Source organism: Cervus canadensis, chromosome 24, assembly GCF_019320065.1.
Source record: "Cervus canadensis isolate Bull #8, Minnesota chromosome 24, ASM1932006v1, whole genome shotgun sequence".
Classification (NCBI taxonomy): domain Eukaryota; kingdom Metazoa; phylum Chordata; class Mammalia; order Artiodactyla; family Cervidae; genus Cervus; species Cervus canadensis.
This window is the reverse complement of record NC_057409.1, coordinates 36532545-36553793: the sequence shown is the minus strand read 5'-3', so window position 1 is coordinate 36553793 and position 21249 is coordinate 36532545. Positions and strand designations below refer to the sequence as shown.

Here is a 21249-nt window from a genome sequence, read left to right as displayed (position 1 = left end):
TATTGCCAGCAGCTTTAATTACTCTTGACATGGGTGGAGTGGGAAGGGGACTCAGATATTTTTCATCTCTCTAGAGGCTTCTCATTTCTCCATGCTCCAAAATATTAAATAGGATGTAAAATTCGCTTTGGTTTTCTTTCTGTTGATTGTAGTCTTCAGATGCTGATGGTCTTGGAAGCTTTAGTGCCATGTTACCTACAAAAGCTGAAGAGGCAGACATCACAGGTGGAGACGGTACCTGCTGCCCGGGAGGAGATCGCTGCTATGGCTGCTCTTGCCACCTCCCTGCAGGCCCTTCTGTACAGCGTGGAGGTCCTCACCAGGTAATCCCGTCGGCAGAGATGTCCACAGCCATAAACAACCTGTATCCACCACAAAGAGGAAGAAAAAAAAAGTGATGGCTAAAATCTCTAAAACCCAGTTTATACCCAAACTTGGGAGTTTCCCAGGTGGCTCAGTGGTAAAGAATCTGTCTGCCAAACAGGAGACTCGGGTTTGATCCCTGGGTTGGGGAAGATCCCCTGGAGGAGGAAATGGCAACCCACTCTGGTATTCTTGCCTGGGAAACTCCTTGGAAAGAGGAGCCTGGTGGGCTACAGTCCACGGGGTCGCAAAGAGTCAGACACAACTTAGCGACTGAGCGTGTACCCAAACTCAGCCCTTTATGGCTAAAACTGCAAACATTCCCTGAGTTGTTTGGATAAATAGTGCTAAATACTCTGAATAATAAATAATAATGATAATAATAATTAGTAGTAGTATTGTTATTGCTAAACACACATTTGCACATAGCTTGCTGAGCTTCTCTGGCAGTTTTAACCCAGTACTAAACAAATCTTTCATAAAAGGGCTAATTTAGTGACTGTGAAAATGTGATCCACATTTTTATTAGCTCTTATTTTATAAGACATGAAATGTCAGCAATTTCAACTAAGCATTTATATTATTTTCCTATTTGTAAAGAGTTGGGATTTTCGTCCTATAATGTCAGAAGCTACATAACAGACATAAACTACAAAATTTTATTCTAATGCTTCAACTGGTAGATTCCCCATTGGACAAGACTCATAAGCTCTGAGAGAGGGGACTGAGGTATTTGGGAATGGAAAGGTCGATTGACACCAGGGTTCACCCTAAGCAGAGTTCCAAGAATTTAGTCCTGTCATAAGATTCTTGGGTGCAGAAACAGAAGAACTGGGTGACCCTGGGCCCACGGAAGGGCTGGGCTGATGAGGCCTGGGTGGAGTTTGGGGTAGTAGGGGAGGAGGGATGTCTGTGTACAAAAGATAAGGTGAGTGGGAATGGTAGATGCAGAAAACTACATAGTGACTGACTTCCCTTTTCCATTTTCATCTATAATTAGCTGGGAGGAGATGTTCCTCCCCAGGGGTGGAGGTGGGGAAGCCTTCTTTCTGCATTGGTGTCTTTGTTCCTCCATCCCATTTGACCATATCATTAGCCTAAAATTCTGTGATTTACTCCCATCAAAGGTACCAACTTCTTCAGCCCCATCTTGCTCAATCAGTGGAGGGACTCACTGAAATCTTTCAGTCCAGCAAGCAGCAGCAAGTGAGAGGGGGCTTGAGGTTATCATTCATTAAGTTCAATCCACATTTAGTTCCCAATCTTACACTGCATTGCCAGCCTAGAGAAGAACACAGCCCAAAGTCTTGGGTAAACTATCTGTTGAAATGCCCACATGCATCTAAACTGAGGAAATGGGATGCTATAAAACAGGGACCCATGACAAATTGCCTCATCCCATGAGAAATGGTCCCCAGTGCTTTGATGATGGTTTTCTGAAAGTCCAAGGAGAAAGAACATCCCAAGGAGAAATACACGACTTATATTCTTCCTTCTGCACCCACCTGCGTATGTCACGAGTGCCTTCCTGAGACTAGAGGAAAGAGAAGTCAGTTTCCCCAAGTGCCACTTGATTCTTGCTCTGTATAATACCCAATGATGCTTTCTATTCCTTTTTATAAGGATAAGTCAATTAATTTATCCAAAATTGACTTAACCAAAACTACATAAAGAATTATCGATGGAGCTCTGATATTTAAAATTGCATGGTCTTAAATATTCCAGTGTACTTAATATTCTTTTGATGGAGTGGATGACTAGCCTCACTGGTTGGTTATAATTATTCACAACTAAACTGGCTTCATTGTTTTTACAGAAAGCAAATATTTAATAAGAAGAATATCATTTCACATTTACAGTCTTAATTTATGTAGCTCATGAAAAAACAACAACAGTTCTATAGATAGTAACACATAAACAAGTATATTACAAGTGTATCAGTGTTAGTTTTCCATTGTTGCATAACATGTTGCCACGACCTCAGAGGCTTAAGACAAATAATATCACATGGCATGGCTCTGTAGGTCAGAAACCTGGGCAAGCTCAGCTGATTATTCTGCTTAGGGTCTCCCAAGGCCAAAATCAAGATGTAAGTTAGTCTGGCCTCTTATCGGAAGGTTCTGGGGGAAAATCCATTTCTAAGCTCTTGAAGGATTTTGGCAGAATCCAGCACCAGGAAGCTTTGGGTTGGAGGTCCCTTTTCCTTTCTGACCTCAGCCAGGGGCCACTCTCTGCTTAGAAGACACCGATTTCCCTTCTCACCCAGAACCTCCAATCCTCCAGCTGACAATGGTGCCCTTGAGTCCTTCTTAGGCTTCAAATCTCTCTGCCCCTAGCAAGAGAAAACTTTCTGCCTTTTAAGTACTGGCCTGTGACTCATTGTAACAAATCTGCCTGCCATGCTGGAGACACAGGAAACACAGGTTCAGTTCCTGGGTTAGGAAGATCCCTTGGAGGAGGACATGGCAACCCACTCCAGTATTTTTGCCTGGAGGATCCCATGGACAGAGGAGCCTGGCGGGCTACAGTCCATGGGGTTGTAAAGAGTTGGACATGACTAAGCACGCACGGTAAGATTAGGCCTACGCAGATCATCCCCCTCTTGCCATGTAATGTACCGTAATCATGAGAAAAACACCAGGGCAGGAGGAAGGTCTTGGGGCCAGCTTTAAATTCTGCCCACTATAGCAAAGGCACAGAGGGAGACAGTCTGGTGTTATCATTAAAGGTTCAGTTGCCAACCACAGCCAGCATGTAGAAATTGAGCATAATAAAAGCAAGCCTTAAAGAGTTTATATAAGCAATTGCTTTAAAAAGCCTTATCTTCCCTTCCATGTCACAAATGACACAGAGGCAGCTAACCTAATACTCAAAGAGAAGATATAAAATGAGATGATTCTTATCTATTTCTTAGCATCAAAATTATTGACTTAAATAGAGATTCATTTACTCACGTCCCTGGGTAGTCTTAGGTGTAAGACTAGAAAGGTTCACTAGAAAGGTTCTTTGCTTCTCTGATAGTTTTGCAGAAAAATCGAGTGGTCGATTATGGAGTAGTTGGCCTAAATGATATGTGCATCCCTTTTTTTTAACCTACTGTCTAGAATGGCTAACTTCCTGGTACCTGTAGATTTGAAAAATGAATTCTTAACTTTCACTTCATCAAAACAGACTTATAAGTCTGATTTCATAAATGTCTGGTTTGGAGTCCTAGTCCATTACTCAGGACCAAGAAACAAAAAACCTTAAATCTCATTGATAGACCTTTGGGAATTGGTATTCCCTTTTACGTGCCTCCCGGAACAAAGACAGCACCAGAGTATGACAGAAAAGCCCAAAGTCTTTATAAGACTCTAAAACTGACTTAAAATCTGTATGAGCTGCAATAACTTGAGGATTTCATAAGTGTCTCCACTTGTGTTGTTTTGTTACTGTCATTGTTGCAGGCCCATGACGGCCCCCCAGATGAGCAGGTGTGACCAAGGGCATAAAGGGGCCACCACAGCCAACCACACCATGTCCTCTGGGGTGAATACCAGGTAACTCCCTGGCCTTATGCTTCTGTGGTCTCTCAATTTCATACAACCTGAATCTCAGCCATTGGGAATGAAAAGAATCCTGACACTAGTCAATATCAATACTGAGGGTGAGATTCTCCAAAGAAAAGAAAAGAAGGTGAGAGTTTAGAGTTACCTGAAAAATCTGAGGCCATTTTTAAAAAGTGTCACCGTCATAAATGAAGAGAAATAAGACATCTTTAAAAAATGGCGTTCCTTTGTTTGTGTGAACATGCAAGATGTTCTCTGCCTCCTGGGTGGTCTTTGAACTATTCCACTGTTGTTTCATTTGCCTTTTTGTTGGACACAGATGAAACAATAATAATCAAGAGGTGGTTTCTCTTTCCAGGTCAGTTGTGCAGAGTCAACTTTCTTTCATGTGGACAGATTTTCTGCAGACATTTCATCCAAACTTTGACTTAGGTCCCTACATGGTGCTTTCACGGTTGTTGACTTAATCATCTTCCTTGTTTTAGTGTAACTCAAGATACTGGCTGGACTAGTTAATACTTTACCTGCTTCATTCTGTGTAGGTTAACCTCTAAATACCCTGAGACAGAAAGAAATGTTCAATTTGCTTCTTCCTCCAAGGAAGAATTTAAGACAGGGCAAACCTAACATCAGTTTGAGAGAAAGTTCTCTTTTCCCAGTGTGGACTAGTTAGTGCAATGATCATAAGGAAAAACGAAATAATTTTCTAGTCTCTCTGAAGCACATTTTAAAGTGTGTATCATTATTTATGTAAATTCCCTGCTCATCATATGCTTATGTTAAAAATGAAATAGATTTCAAACTAGTGTTGACTTGGGCCTCAGTGTCTCACATTAACTAAAAATGATTCTTTGGGTTTTGAGTAATGACTTAAGTGATGCTTAGGGGTTTCTCTCCCTGTAGAAGGGCATGGCAACCCACTCCAGTATCCTTGCCTGGAGAATCCCCATGGACAGAGGAGCCTGGCAGGCTACAGTCCATGGGGTTGCCAAGAGTCAGACACGACTGAGCAACTAACCACAGGGGTTTCTCTAAGCGTACTGAGCTATGTTCAACTAGGCTAGATGAAAGTTACACAGAGAAAGAAGGCTTCTAAAGTCCTATTGCCAATCACTCATAAAAGGAGAAGTCTCTAGAACCGAAAGGAAGTCAGCCATAATTTCCCCTCTGGTCCCCTAAGATATAGCACATGATGTTAAAATTGTAAGTAGATTCACCTTACCTTTAAAGTTTTCAAAAATGTCCCTCATGAGACCACATTCTGTGAGTTTGGGTGTGTTTTTACAATATTTGTCTTTCTACAAATTATCTGGCAATGGAACAGCTTTCCTGGCAGCTATTACTGCAGTATCTGTGATAGCTGAATGACAGATCAAGATTTTATGCTTTAGAATTAGTACATGTGTTACGGTGAGCTTACCAAAATGTGTAGCTTCAAAGGCTCCTCATGAGGAAAAGTCTTGAAGAGGACCCACCACAGGGCCTCTGTTCTTGCTCTGATAGTGACTCAGACTGTTTTTCTGACTCTCAGGTACCAGGAACAAGGCGCCAAACTGCACTTCATCAGGTACAGAAAGACAACCTAACTTTTTTTTAAAAAAAAGATAAACACCTTTAATATTTTGGAAAACATCTTAGCAATTGTTTATTTTTACACAAACATACACAGTCACATAATTATATGTAAATAGATTGTCTTCTACGGTTCTCTTTGTGAAACCTGCCTTTTTTAATGCAACACTATGTCACACCCATCTTTCAAAGCCAGTAAATGTAGAGCCTTACCTTCATGTGTAATGATTGGATATGTCTGATTATAACTATATACTCTAATTTGTTAATCAAGCCTCTATTTGTGGGCTATTTAAGCTGTTTCCAATAGTTTGCAATTATAAGCAACCATGTAATGGCTAGATCCCATTGGGCAATTACTTATTATTTGACTGTCTTCCCCAAATGGCCTCTGGCTTCTCCAGGACATTGCCTTTGTTCACACTTCTTTCTTTTGAGAGGGAAGTTCTTTCTCATTTGCTTAATAGTTATTATGTCTTTTTAAAATCTTTTCCTACATGATAAAAGTAAAATTCACAACCCATTAAAGCATATCCTTCATCCTAGATTGCCCGCTTAAATCAAGGAAAGCCTTACAACACTAGAGGGTAGTGAGTTTTAAACTTTTTTAACCATGAGCCACATTAAGTAATACATTTTTTAAAATCATGAATTAAAATATACTTTGGGGGGTAGAATCTCCTACATATTTTATTCTTTTTTAAATTTAATTTTTTATTTTATTTTTTACTCTTTTTAAAATTTATTTTAATTGGAGGATATTAATTATTGTGTTGGCTTCTGCTATACATCAATATGAATCAGCCATAGGTATACATATGTCCCCTCCGTCTTGAGCCTACCTCCCACCTCACTCCATCCCAGCCCTCTAGGAAGACAACTCTAATTTTGTACTATTTAATAATTCTATCATCTTCTGATGATTTGCCTTGTGAGCTGGGGTATGGTTCCATCAGGTTTCATTTCATTCATGCGTGGCATCCTAATTCCGCATAAATCCTCAGGAAGTGACTAATGTAAAGTCACTACAGTTTGGGGTGATAGTCTCTTCTAGGATGATGGACTTTCTTTATTTTTCCAATGAGTTTCTCCTTGGCCCTGCCCTAATAGGCCTTGGCTTATTGGCCCTGCTTCATTAACTTGGATATAATATAAGGCAGGAGTCCCCAGACTCTGGGATCTAATGCCTGATGATCTGAGGTGAAGCTGATGTAAAAATAATAGAAATAAAGTGCATAATAAATGCAGTGTGCCTGAATCATACCCAAACCATTCCCTTCCCACCCTGTCTGTGGAAAAATTGCCTTCCATGAAACCGGATCCTGGTGCCAAAAAGTTTGGGGACCACATCATGTTTTTCTTCAACATGATACCCTTCTTTCACAGCTGCCCACCACACATACCTTCCCAGACCCCCAGTTAATAATTTTTATTGCCATAATTTTTAATAATAATTTTATAATTTCCCCAGAGAAAACCTGCACTTACTGGAGGAAGGGCAGGGCCTTCCCAGGGAGGAGCTGGACGAACGGATCGCTCGGGAGGAGTTCAGGCGGCCTCGGGAGTCTCTGCTGAACATCTGCACAGAGTTCTACAAGCACTGCGGGCCCAGGCTGAAGATCTTGCAAAACCTGGCCGGCGAGCCTCGGGTCACGGCCTTGGAGCTGCTGGATGTGAAGTCTCACATGAGGTACCGTCCTCCTTTTCTCGCCCCTGAGTGTGCACACCGCCAGGGCAGGTGGGGGGTGGGGGCGGTGTGCAAGGTGATTGAGACGGGGCAGGATCAAAACTTGTGACTGGTTGAAATTGATTTGGTTTGGATACATGACAGATGGAGCCCTCTGGGAAAATGGATGTCAAATCCATGGAAAAGGATCTTGGTGTGGACAGGGGGAAGATATTCTTAAAGTCAGAGAAGCCCAGTGGATATTTGCTTCTCAATAAGAGAATGAAAGGGATCTTGTGTCACCTGAGTTCTTATAGAAGTAACGTTCCTCCAAGTACTCTTGACTGCCCCAGTTCTAATTTTTCTTAAGAATCCAGTGTCTCCTGTCTCTTAAACTGCACAAAAAGTGCACAGCTGCTTTCTGCCCCAGAACTTGCTCTGCTCCCACAATATCTGAGGACTCAGTGATGGGCCTACAGCGAAGGAGCAGTTTTAACTCAGAAGCACACTTTGGTTCAGTCTGAGATTCCTTTTATACACATTGTGCATGGTAGCCTTCCAGTATTTCAAAAATGTCCTGGTAAAAATTCTGCACTAGTTGAGGCCAGTCACCATGTAAAAATTTGTACTCCTGGTGTATCAGAGAGAGACCCCAGAATTACATCTCTGTGCACTCATATTTCCTTCATCCTAGGGAAATGTCATTTTACTTGTTACTCAGACTATAAAGCCTGTGTCTGTATTTTCAGGTTCTTCAGAGGAACATGATTCCAGGGGATCTTCTATTTTGATTTATAACAGTTTGTAAAGGATTATAAAAATTCCTGGAAAGGAAAATTCCATGGGTAACTGAATATTCCCTTGAAGAGTTTAGTAGATCTATAAAGCTAAAGGTAGGCTTAGGTTCTAGCCTTTCAGAAATAACATTGCAATTTGGCAAAACACACCAATTTCCTGATTATCGCCTCATTTTTCTCCCTAAAATTATCCCTTGAAAAATTTAGAAAGTACTAAGTGAGGGAAAATGAGAAATGTATGAAGAACACAGGCTCTTTCTCCTTCAGACTGATTTCACACTCTCTGAGTTGTTGGCGCACACCCAGAACTCCATAGCATCACATGTGTTCACACTCCCCACTGCGCTGTGATGGGAAGAGCTTATTTTACACTAAGAATTTCAGCTCCAACACTGGGAAAGGGGAAGAAAGTTTGGAGTGTTAAGCTCCTGTTGCCATAGTAACTCAATGCTTCAGTCAGGCCATCTCCCCTCCTTTCCTATTGATCATGGCTTGTTGTTCAGTCACTAAGTCATTTCCAACTCTTTGTGACCCCATGGATGGCAGCACCCAGTCTTCCCTGTCCTTCACTATCTCCCAGAGTTTGCTCAAACTCATGTCCATTGAGTCGGTGATGCCATCTCTCATCCTCTGTCATCCCTTGCTCCTCCTGGCTTCAATCTTTCCTAGCATCAAGGTCTTTTCCAATAAGTCAGCTCTTCTCATTAGGTGGCCAAAGTTTTGGGGTTTCAGCAACAGTCCTTCCAGTGAATAACCAGGGTTGATTTCCTTTAGGATTGACTGGTTTGATCTCCTTGCTGTCCAAGGGACTCTAAAGAGTCTTTTCCAGCACTACAATTCGAAATCATAAATTCTTTGGCACTCAGCCTTCTTTATGGTCCAACTCTCACATCCATACATGACTGCTGGAAAACCATAGCTTTGACTATATGGACCTTTGTCAGCAAAGTGATATCTCTGCTTTTTAATATGCTGTCTAGTTTTGTCATAGCTTTTCTTCCAAGGAGTAAGTGTCTTTTACTATTGTGGCTACAGTCACCATCCATAGTGATTTTGGAGCCCAAGAAAATAAAATCTGTCACTGTTTCTACTTTTTCCCCATCTATTTGCCATGAAGTGATCATGGCTAGCTGACCTAAGTTATTCCACGTCATATTTCCAGAGTCAGAGATACGCTACTATCAACAGACATTTTGTGGGAAAAGATTCCTAAAAGATAGGAGAGTAAATGAAGAAAGAGAGGAGGGAGACAAAAGCTGGAGAGTGAGGTCATAACAATGAGTGAGTAACTTGTCCTGTAACCTGATGGTCTGTATCTGGATTCCTTAAGGCATTTGGAGGAAGGGGAGATCATGAGTCAGAGAGGCCTGGAGCTCCCTCTAGAGGTCAAACCCTGTTAAAGATTAAATGAGCTTGAGAAAGGCAAACAGCTTCATGCCTGGCACAGACCTAGGGATCAATAGATACCAATGCCGATGAGAAAGATCCAAGCACTATCCTAGACACTGGGGATGTAAAATAAAGCCCTTGTCTTAACAGGATCGCAGTCCAATACTGAGACACACATAAGAATGCAGACTGCTGAGTTGCAAGTACTATCTATCTCATGTGAGTGTTTAGTTTATTATTTTACCAAGTACTTGAGGCAACTTAGAAAATCATATGATGCAAAAGGACACAGTTTACAAATTAGAGAGTCAGAACGATGTGAAAACTTAGCAGCGAAATAATTTTTTTAACATGGCAAATCTGTGATTTTATCATATTAGATGCTACTCATGAGCTATAAATTTGACTTTGTGCTGTCAATAGGGAGACATGACCAATCGTAAGATAATAGTGTCAATAAGATAAAAACAACTAGTTTCTTGGTAAAACACCACCTTTTTAAATATGAAGAACAAGAAGTATTTATTGTTGATGTATGGTAAAAGGAAAGAGTAGTGTGACAGACACCATCCTTAACAACATCCCACAGTAGATAAAGGACCATCTTCCTGGGACTGGATGCCTGTCAGTGCTGAGAGTTGCATAATGTCATCATGCAATTCAGCAAGAGTCAACTGTATGGAGCCAGCATAAGGTCATTCTAGGGCACCATTATTTCATGGCCTGAATCTAGAGAAATGTAAGCAAAACTTTTACTAGCAGGGAATATTTAGACTAAATGCCTTCTAATCATGCAATTTCTCATAACAAATTTTCAATAAAAATGGACCTTCCTTGTTCTCTGGCCAGAGTTTTCTAAGTAGTGATAGTTCCACATGCTTTGACCTTATACCAATCAAAGTATATAATGAAGGCCTTCTTTTATAAATAAAGAATACATTTGGATGTATGTGTAAGTCAGAGCTCACTATATAAGTTCTAGAACTGGGGACGTATAGGTAGTACATAAATTTAAAAGAATGGATAGTATCAACCAAGGAGAGAGGGTAGATTTAAAGAAAAAAAGAAATGGGATGATATAAAAGAGGATATATTTGCAAGAAGTACTTGATTTGAATCAGAGTCAAGAGGAGTGTTGAGATGATCTGTACCCCTGCATTTGCAGAATATATGATTGATTGCAAGGCTCTCAAGAAAAACATTCTTGATTGAATAGTTTCTACCCCAAGGGAATTTATTGCCTCATTTTCTCAGACCAAAGCTGCTTAAGCAGTGGAACAGAGAACAGTAAGCTCTGCAAACGCATTTTTCCTCCCTCTCTCTCTCTCTCTCTCTGCTTCCTCCCCTCCCCTTCCCCCTCTCTCCAACTTTCCCTTTCTCCCCCTCCTTCTCTATCTTAGGTTCTCAAGATTATTCATGCAATAGTACAGCAAACCCTGTATTAAAGGAAATTTTTGTTTTATGCTGAAACATATTCATGTTGTAACAGCCCAGGGATGAGCATTTTGGGGGCTCCAAAATCACTGCAGATGGTGAATGCAGCCATGAAATTAAAAAACGCTTGCTCATTGGAAGAAAAGGTATTACCAACCTAGACAGCATATTAAAAAGCAGAGGTATTACTTAGCCAACAAAGATCCGTCTCCTCAAAGCTATGGTTTTTCCAGTAGTCATGTATGGATGTGAGAGTTGGACCATAAAAGAAGCTGAGTGCCAAAGAATTGATGCTTTTGAACTGTGGTGTTGGAGAAGACTCTTGAGAATCCCTTGAACTGCAAGGAGATCCAACCAGTCCATCCTAAAGGAAATTAGTCCTGAATATTCATTGGAAGGGCTGATGCTGAAGTTGAAACTTCAGTACTTTGGCCACCTGATTTGAAGAACTGACTTCTTAGGAAAGACTCTGATGCTGGGAAAGATTGAAGGCAGGAAAAGGGGACAACAGAGGATGAGATGGTTGGATGGCATCACCTACTAGATGGACATGAGTTTGAGTAAACTCCGGGAGTTGGTGATGGACAGGGAAGCCTGGTGTGCTGCAGTCTATGGGGTCACAAACAATTGGACATAACTGAGGAACTAAACTGAACAGGGATGAGAGAACTTCAATAAATAATCCATTACATGACTCAAATTCAACTCTAAGCATTGTGTTCAAGTTTGGAATAGACCAGTATTTTCTCCTGCATTTCTTAAGGTTGCCTCTAAAATAATGCTTCCCAGGTGGCTCAGATGGTAAAGAATCCACCTGCCAATTCAGGAGGCCTGGGTTCAATCCCTGGGTCAGGACGACCCCCTGGAGAAGGGAATGGGAACTCTCTCCAGTATTCTTACCTGGGAAATCCCCATGGACATAGGATCCTGGTGGGCTACAGCTCATGGGGTCATGAAGAGTTGGACATGACTGAGCAAACAAAACACAAAATAACAAGGGAAAGGAAATGCATGTATACTGATCTACCCTTACCTGTCTGTGAGACAACCTGAAAAGTAAAGAATTATTTTCTGTGTGACACATCTGTGAGAAAGAGATAAACAAAAGAGTGTGAAGGCTGTTTAAGATAATTTCTTTTAAAACATTCTCACTCACACAAAATTCCCAGAAGGACAATGTGTACATTCAGTCTGGAGAAAGGATGAGTGGGAATGATAGTGTTGCCATGGATGTTTGGTTATACTGAATTCATGCTTCCAGATGAGGCCTCATAGGAAAAATTTGAGAGAATTTGGGAACCTAATATGAGGAGAGCTTTCCACAGTATGGACCTCCAAAGATGGAATGAGCTGCCTTGTGGAACAGTGATAAATCCTCCATCCCTGGCACTAGTCAAATGGATACAGTTGTGGAGCACTCCATGTTTTGAAGGCAGGGGCTTAGCTCTGATTCCTATACCAGAGTGCCTATCAGAATCACGTGGGCCATTCTTAAACTGTAGATCTTTTAAGCACTTATCCTGTCTCTCTTGGAGTATGTAAAATACTTAAAATATGTAAAATAGATGACCAGTGCAAGTTCGATGCATAAAGCAGGGCACCCAAAGCCGGTGCTCTGAGATAACCCAGAGGGATAGGATGGGGAGGGAGGTGGGAGGAGGGGTTCAGGATGAGGGGGACATATGTATACCCGTGGCTGATTCATATTGATGTGTGGCAAAAAACCATCACAGTATTGTTAAAGTAATTATCCTCCAATTAAATAAATTTTTACAAAGGAAGCTTCTTATTAACATGTTATAGTTAATATACGAATAAAAGAATGATACAGTACTACCATTGTACTACTTCTGATGAGTTAATGAATCTGTGTAGTGATCACTGATGCCCGCTGACATCATCGAGTAACAACTAGGAATCACATGCCTCCGAATGAAAGTATGCATTGCCTGTGAAGGACACATACCAGGAAGTCAAGATCTAATCTGATCTAGCTCCTAGATATAACTAACAATTGAATTAAATACGGGAGAAATAGGATCAATTAAATGACACCATGGAGACTCAGTCAGGAAAATCCAGTATGTGGGGAATGCTACAGGACAGAAAGCGAATTTCTCCCACAAATAAATTACTGAATGTCTAAAAAAGAGTAGAAGAGGGGGAACTGACAAATAGGAAAGGCTTCAGAGACATATATGGGTCTAATTTTGTCCGGATTTTTTAAAATGTTTATTTACATAATATAAGAAAATGTGCTAGAATGTTCATAGCTCAGGGAGTCAGTGTATTGGAAGGAGGGTGATTAGCGTGATGCCGTGTGAGGAAAATTCCCATGGTTGGTGGCATTCTAAGCTTATTCTTTAAACACAAAACAAAATGTTTTAGGTTGGCAGAAATCGCACACTCCCTTCTGAAGCTGGCCCCATACGACACCCAGACCATGGAGAGCCGTGGGCTTCGACGCTACATCATGGAGATGCTCCCCATCACCGACTGGAGCGCTGAGGCAGTGCGGCCGGCCCTTATCCTCATTTTAAAGAGATTGGATAGGATGTTCAACAAAATTCATAAGATGCCCACTTTGAGGTGAGGAGGCCTCCTAATCCACTGCAGGTATTGCAAGCCTCAGATTTCAAGTCTGTCAGTTTTTAAGGTGGTGAACCAATCCAGAGTTGAAGGAATGGCTCAAAAGTGTTCTGTTGGTTACATGTGCAGAGCTAATCAGGATATGAATGCATAAGTAGCCGGGTCTGTATTTTTGAGGAAATAACATATTCTTCAAAAGTACATATCTATCTTAAAAATCTATTTGTTTCTTAGCTATCATGTTCCTTATCTGACACACCTAAAAAGTTCAATGTGTATCCTTCAATTCCTTTTCAAATAAGGCAGGATATGCCTTATAAATTAAACAACTAAGGACAGAAGAAAAATTAACTTGATGTTCAAAAACTGCATGTTTAACATAATATTTTAGGTATCACTTTAGAGAAATGACAAGCTTTACAATAATCAGTAAAGCACCATCTAAAGAGATCTCAGGGTTGATAACAAGTACCTAATTCAGATGGTACTAAATCAATGTTGTTATCACTTGATCTCCATTCTGGGGCCTGAAGTATTGTTTGGTAGCCTGTCTATGAGCAGTTGTCTCTGAACCCATCTACCTGGAGATCTGAACCCAATCTGGAAATCTATAGCTGCAGTGGGCAAACAAATCAATTAAGAAATGCTAATAAACCCAGTAGATTGGAAATTTGAAGTTTCGGTGAGACTATTTTCTGTCCTGTTAAACTAAGCCCAAATCAATGCAACTCTTGCCCAAGAATTTGTAGCACTTATCACTCAATGTGCCAGAACTTTTCCAGGTTTTAGCCTGTGTTTTTCTTCATTTATGCAGTCATCTGAAACTGTTGAATTTATTAAAAAGAAATTGAAACATTTTATTCTAATAAATGTTTAACAGTTTGATACTATATTCTTTTCTACCATGATGATGGTTGCCTATACATGATTTCAAGGTTATTTTAGTAACATAGAAATGCCTATCCTTAAAACACTCCTATTTTCTTTAATAGTCCCAGTAGAACACTTGTCCTTACTGGCAAATGACCAAAGTTTTATACATCTTACAAAGATGTATAAAAATAGCTTTTTTTTCCCCATTTATTTTTATTATTTGGAAAGATGTGTAAAAATAACTTTTCATCTAAAGATGTTAACACCTCCATAAGCACCTCACTTGTCATATAATTAAACGTGTTATGAAGAATAGCAGCTTCCTAAAAGTAGACTTTTGGATTAATATGTAGACTTAGTTAATAATAATAGGCAATTTTCTTGGGGTACAGTGTGTGAATTTGGGGTTGCCTTGGATTAAATTTCTTCAGGTGATCTGAGTTCAACAAGAGAAGTGTTGACTGAACCTGACCTGTGGGTTACTTGTGCGACAGGGATGTCAACATATCCTCATGTATGAACATTCCTGTTTTATTATTATAGTGATTTCAATCTGGTAGGCAATGTAAGCTTAGAAAGTATTTCCAGGATAATATTTGGAAATAGCATTGATCTGAGTAAAGCCCAACCTGTTTATTTAGGGGACCATAGAAATGACTCTTTGGTCCTGAGACAATTACAGACCAGATTGTCTTTTATTACAGAAAATCTCATGCTCATCTAATTGAGCTATGTATACTGCCATATTTACTACCACAGAAAGTACTCTCAAAGCATCATTTTTTAGAAGGTCAAGAAAGAACACTTTTTAAATAGACTGTTTTCCTCTAATGTCTTCTTTTTGGCAGGAGTGAAGTCATGTAAGTCTAATTAGTTATAGTCTGGTATAAAAGCTTATGAAATCAACTGTAATCTGATTTAAAAAAAGAAAGCATTATAGAAACACAGCCTATAGTAGATTACTTCTGTTGTGAGGAGTGACTCCTACAGTAGGTTTCCTATAATGGTAGTCTCATACCCTTTCTCAAAGCTAAAACCCGGAAACTTGAAAGGCCACTCATCCGTCATCTCTGTTTTTTCTTCAATAGATTTTGTCTCGTTAGTCGGTGGGGCAGGAGTGCCTCAGCTGCGTGTTCCCTCTGTGCTCTGTGCTTTTGGAATATGGGTAAACGTCATCCCTTGTGAAGCGCTTTGTTGTCTCAGACACCCATCCTGTCTTAGGTGGCATCAGAATCACTGTCTCATTCGCTTGTTTCAGGCAGTCTCCAGAAGGGAGCCACACTGCTAATGGCTCCTATATTGTATTCCAGGCGACAGGTTGAGTGGGAGCCTGCCAGCAATTTGATTGAAGGGGTTTGTTTGACACTTCAGAGGCAGCCAATCATATCCTTCCTGCCTCACCTTAGGTCACTGATCAATGTCTGTGTCAATCTGGTGAGTAGCCAAGTGGCAATGTTATGAAACTTTACAAAATTTAACTCTGCTATTGACTTCTCTGAGCTGAAGACTTACAGGTCAACCTACCTACCTACATACCTACCCATGAAAACAGATGGCTCAGGTGACTCTGAAAATAGTGAGGTACATTTCAAGGTGGTGCGTGGGGAGATCCCTACACAGGTGGGGTTTTCGTGTGCTGCTTCCCACGTGCTACTTTGACAATTGACCTCTTCAAGTTGCGCTGAGAGTTGAGGGCTGCCAGTTGGAGACTGGGGTGGTGGGAGACTGTACGATTGGCTAGAAGTTGAGGTAGTTTGGGGTGGGGGAGTTTAAAGGGCAAAGAGGATTTTTTTTTTTTTTAGTGCAAAATGACACTATGAGTTGGCCAGTCTAGGATTTATGTGAAAAGAAAAAACAAAACAAAACTTATATCATTTATGTAATATCTAGAGTCTGATCTTGACAAGGTTTTGTACAATGTGGAAACCATGGTAGAGCATTTCATGAATAGAATCTGCTGCTTAGCTAGTTAAGCAATAAATCTGTAGCTGGAATGCCTAGCGCAAATAGAGCTCTTGCCATCATCATTGTTGTCAGTATTTACTCCATCAAAGAATGTTGACTGCATTCCTTTGAGTCCACAAGTAAGTATGTCCAGTCTCCTGATTAGACTAATTTTTGATTCATCTCTCATTATTTACATAGTTAGTTATAAACAGCATTCTACAAAACCTTGGCTAAATCCGGTGTGATCATTTGATCCGACTCCAGATATTACATGCCTTCAGAAGAAGGCAGCACGAACAGATTGAAAGTAACATGCCCAACCTTCAACTTATTATTATCATTGACTGAGACTCCCTTCCTACAGTTGCATGAAATTGCAATAGTCAAGGCTGGTCATGTGCTCTGTTTGTATTTCAGGTGATGGGAGTGGTAGGACCCTCCAGTGTTGCTGATGGATTACCCCTTCTTCATCTCAGCCCTTATCTCTCACCACCTCTGCCCTTCAGCACAGCTGTTGTCCGGCTTGTAGCATTGCAGATACAGGTGTGACTGCCTTACCTGTTTGTCACGCTCATTACATTGCTGGTTGAGGCACCAGATCATGGTGTTCTCTTTTATCTTTCTGCAAAGGCTGGGCAAAATCTGTGAAACAGAAGTGTAAACATCTCCAAACTTTTGCAGGTTTGGAGCTTCAGCCCTGAGCTTGATCCTAAAGTTGTGCTTCTGTAATTCTTCTTGAGATTTCAAAAATAGCAGAGTCATTGCAGTCCTGCCACAACCTCAGGAACCACTTCTATCATTTAAAACATGTGCCAAAACTTTAGGAAAATAATGGTCCACAGATAATCAGCTCACAATTGTTCATTAAAAGAGTAATATTCAAAGTCTGGTTTTAAATTATTTGCAGAAATAACTGCAATGAAAAAAATTTTCAAATGTTATTACTAGACTTTGAATATCTTACTTTTCTTTAATGATTGTGGGTTAAATATTATGGGCATCTTTTATCATTTTTCTCCCAGGTCTTTTAGTTCCTAAAATTAAAACAATCATTCCCAAGCCAAAAAAGAAAAGTGTAGAATCTCAATTTCTCTGCTTATTTGTTTGTAACCTATTTTAAAGAATGGTAAATCACCAGAAAACTCTGTGACCAATGGAAAGTATACAATTGCGGCAAGTGGATAACTGACCCATTCCTTATCTGACAAACCAAGTTTGATGGTCATCATCCAGCTAATAGGTAGATTATGGAAAAGAGATTAAGCAAGTGCTGTGTTTACTATGCAGAAAGGATACAGAGACATCCCTAAAGTGATACATTTTAACAACCTGTATACAGAGATCATTGTTTCTTTCTATATTGTCTATTGCTTTCTGGCTGGAAGAAGTTCTCATACAGGGGTCAGATGACTTTTAAGTAACTCCCAAATGGAGCAGGCAGAAAGTTCTCCTTTTCTTCTTTTTCTTTGGTCACTAAAATATTTATTGGTGGATAGACACATGGAGAAATTGAAGGGGGTAATGTGGGGTTTTTGTACCAAATGATAGGTATTAAAATTTTTCATTTGATACTCAAAATATTACTGTTTTTTAGGTATATAGCTCTCAATTATATCGAGCAAATGGTAAAGTATCAATTTGGCGTGAATCTTGTCTGCTGCACAGATGACAATTGAACTCCTAGTTTGCAGGTGCAGTCGGCAGGGAGTCCCCGTCTCCACCATGCTGTGTAAGAACAAACAGACTGAATGGGTGAGGGGGTCAATTAATCTTTTTTTCTATTATTGCTGCACAGGCTTTAAAAGAAGATTTCCCCTTAAGCCATGTGATCTCCCCATTCACCAATCAAGAGCGAAGGGAGGGGATGCTTTTAAATCTGCTCATCCCATTTGTGCTCACAGTAGGATCTGGAAGCAAAGGTCTGATTAATTTAACTAAAAGAAATTTATTATTGTTACTGTGTTTTCTTAAGTATCAGGCTGTTATATCTTCCTTTTCCCATGGAGACCATCATTAAACTCAATCTGAATCATTTAAACAGGGTTATCTTAGGATATACAGGTTTTCTTTCCATTCAATTTAGCTGCCCTTGGTCAAGACTTTCTGTGCTCCACTTCTTAGAAGACACACGCTATTTAACATCATTTCAGGATAGCAAAAATCAAGAGAGCATTGTTTCAATTATGAAAATGGGACTACCTGAAGTACAGTATGATATGAATTGACAGATAAATGGACTTGATAACCTAAGGACACTAGGTTTAGCATAAATCCTGCCATTGTCATTAAATTTCAATATGTTTTCATTACTCTTTCTTTTGGGGGGATTTTTTCTTTTAGGAAAAGTTTATCTCAAATGTAAAGGTAGTGTGTTATGAGTATTTGAACAGAAAAAAAAAAAAGAAAGAAAGGAGATTGAAATGGTAAGCAGGAGCTTTGGCTAAGCACAGGGACCCTTTGGTGCTGATCACGGAGGAGACACCCAGTACCAGGAGCACCACTTCTGTCCATAGGAGAAGCTGTACTTGGTGGGGAAGACACTCAAATTTCTAGCATGTTCTAGTTTGGAATTGGAAAGAGAGTTGAATTTTTCAGTGTCTCATGTGGAAAGTTTGCCTTGTGACTTGCTTTTATTCCCACTTCCTCCTTCCAAACTCTGCCCTCAGACAGCCCGTGGCTGGAACAGCCCGAGGTGCAGCTGCTGCTGCAGACGGTCATTAACGTGCTCCTTCCGCCGCGGGTCATCAGCACATCCAGGAGCAAGAACTTTATGTTGGAGAGCTCCCCTGCTCACTGCTCCACGCCAGGGGATGCAAGCAAAGACCTGCGCAAGGAAGGGCTGGCAGAGTCCACCAGCCAAGCAGCATACTTAGGTGGGTACCTCTTTTTCTGTCAATAAATAGAGAAATAAAAATAGAAAATAGATATAGGTATAGATAGAGATGTATACACAAACACATATATGTGTATATGTACACATTGGAAGGACTGATGTCGAAGCTGAAGCTCCAATACTTTGGCCACCTGATGTGAAGAGCTGACTCATTGGAAAAGATCCTGGGACTGGGAAAGATTGAGGGCAGGAGGAGAAGGGGGCGACAGAGGATGGGATGGTTGGATGGCGTCGCCGACTCAATGGGCATGAGTTTGAGCAGACTCCTGGAGATGGTGAAGGACAGGGAAGCCTTGTTTGCTTCAGTCCATGGGGCCGCAAAGAGTCGGACACGACTGAACAGCTGAACAACAAAATATGTATATACGTGTGTATGTATACATATTACTTACTTAGCTATGTTCCTCCTTGACTCAAAAAGTATTTTAAAAGACCTGTATCCAGAGAGTCTTTAAAGAAACCACTTCAGCAAGTACAAAGCATCAGTCTCTACTTCTGCTTTCCTGTTACCTCTCCCCACTGCCATGACTTGGTTCTGACTCATTAAATACCAGAAGCTACTCTTTGACTAGAATTATCTAAGCCAGGGAGAAAAGGCTACCCTACCCCTGCCACAGCACTGAGGCTAAGGAGCACTGGCCATAGAAAATCTCAAAAGGAGGAAGCTGAAAATATCTTGCCTGACATTTTTCGGTTCACCAAGGCAGACAGAACGGTAAAAACAGGTCCTTCGAGTTTGGAGTGTGTGGGGGGTTGTGGGGCAGTGGGTACAGGTGTTTGGACTGCATAATAAAGGATATATTTGAAAATGATATGATCGACAATGAAAATGAAAAAAGAAGCCAAGGCTGTATTTGCACAGGGCCTGCCCACGCATGGGACTTTGTTGCCAGGGGCAGGAGAATGTAGGTTTCTGATAAAATCCAGACTCTAGGACAGAGCCCTGCATGAGGTTTGGGATTGTGCAGAGGATGTTGGAGAAAGAAGCCTTAACATGGAACAGAGGGATAGGAGGAAACACTTAACAAGTAACTACCTTCAGTTCTGTCCACTTTCTGCCTTTTATCTTAATTGAACTATACTTGATTTACAATATTATGTTAGTTTCAGGTGTATAGCAAAGTGATTCAGTTCTGCATATAGAGATACCTATTTTCTTTCATATTCTTTTCCCTTACAGGTTATTATGAAATATCTAGTAGAGTTCCCTGTGTCACATAGTACTTCCTTGTAGGTTATCTATTTTATATATAGTAGTGTGTGTATGTTCATCCCAAACTCCTTATTTACGCCTCTCCCTCTTTCCCTTTGGCCACCGTAAATTTGTTTTCTATGTCTGTGGGTCTATTTCTGTTTTGTATATAAGTTCATTTGTATCATTTTTTAGATTCACATAAAAGTGATACTATATGATATTTGTCTTTCTCTGTCTGACTTCCTTCATTTAATATGATCATCTCTAGGTGCATCCAGAGAAGGCAATGGCACCCACTCCAGTGCTCTTGCCTAGAAAATCCCATGGACGGAGGAGCCTGGTAGGCTACAGTCCATGGGGTTGCGAAGAGTCAGACATGACTGAGTGACTTCACTTTCACTTTTCACTTTCATGCATTGGAGAAGGAAATGGCAACCCACTCCAGTGTTCTTGCCTGGAGAATCCCAGGGATGGGGGAGCCTGGTTGGCTGCCATCTATGGGGTCTCACAGGGTTGGACACGACTGAAGCGACTTAGCAGCAGCAGTAGCTAGGTCCATCCAGGTTGCTGCAAATGGCCGTATTTCATTCTTTTTTATGGCAAAGTAATATCCTATTGTATAAATATACCACATCTCCTTTATCTATTCACCTGTTGATTGACATTTATGTTGCTTCCATGTCTTGGCTGTTATAAATGGTGCTGCAGTGAACATTGGGGTGTGTGTATCTTTTCTAATTGTCTTTCTCTGGATATTTGCCCAGGAGTGGGATTGTAGGATCATTCAGTAGCTCTATTTTTGTTTTGTTTTTTTTAAGGAACCTCCATACTGTTCTCCATAATGGCTGTACCAGTTTACATTCCCACCAGCAATATAGCAGGGTTCCTTTTCTCCACACCCTCTCTAGCATTTATTATTTGTAAACTTTTTGATGATGGCCGTTCTGACTGGTGTAAGGTAATACCCCATTGTAGTGTTGATC

The 21249-nt window shown here is 40.6% G+C and overlaps 1 protein-coding gene across 15 annotated transcripts in view; it reads left to right on the top strand.

Moving 5' to 3' along the window:
* The window catches only part of UNC80 (unc-80 homolog, NALCN channel complex subunit), a 222378-nt gene that overhangs the window by 176550 nt on the left and 24579 nt on the right, over positions 1-21249 (top strand). For 12 of the 15 annotated variants that reach the window (XM_043445612.1, XM_043445611.1, XM_043445610.1 and 9 more), the window contains 9 exons: positions 153-323; positions 3810-3902; positions 5443-5478; positions 6955-7173; positions 13158-13358; positions 15542-15665; positions 16596-16721; positions 17974-18097; positions 18845-19051. In XM_043445612.1, the coding sequence (XP_043301547.1) occupies positions 153-323; positions 3810-3902; positions 5443-5478; positions 6955-7173; positions 13158-13358; positions 15542-15665; positions 16596-16721; positions 17974-18097; positions 18845-19051 (1301 nt within the window). The remainder of the gene's footprint in view (positions 1-152; positions 324-3809; positions 3903-5442; positions 5479-6954; positions 7174-13157; positions 13359-15541; positions 15666-16595; positions 16722-17973; positions 18098-18844; positions 19052-21249) is intronic. The other 3 variants (XM_043445615.1, XM_043445619.1, XM_043445620.1) reach the window with 3 other exon arrangements.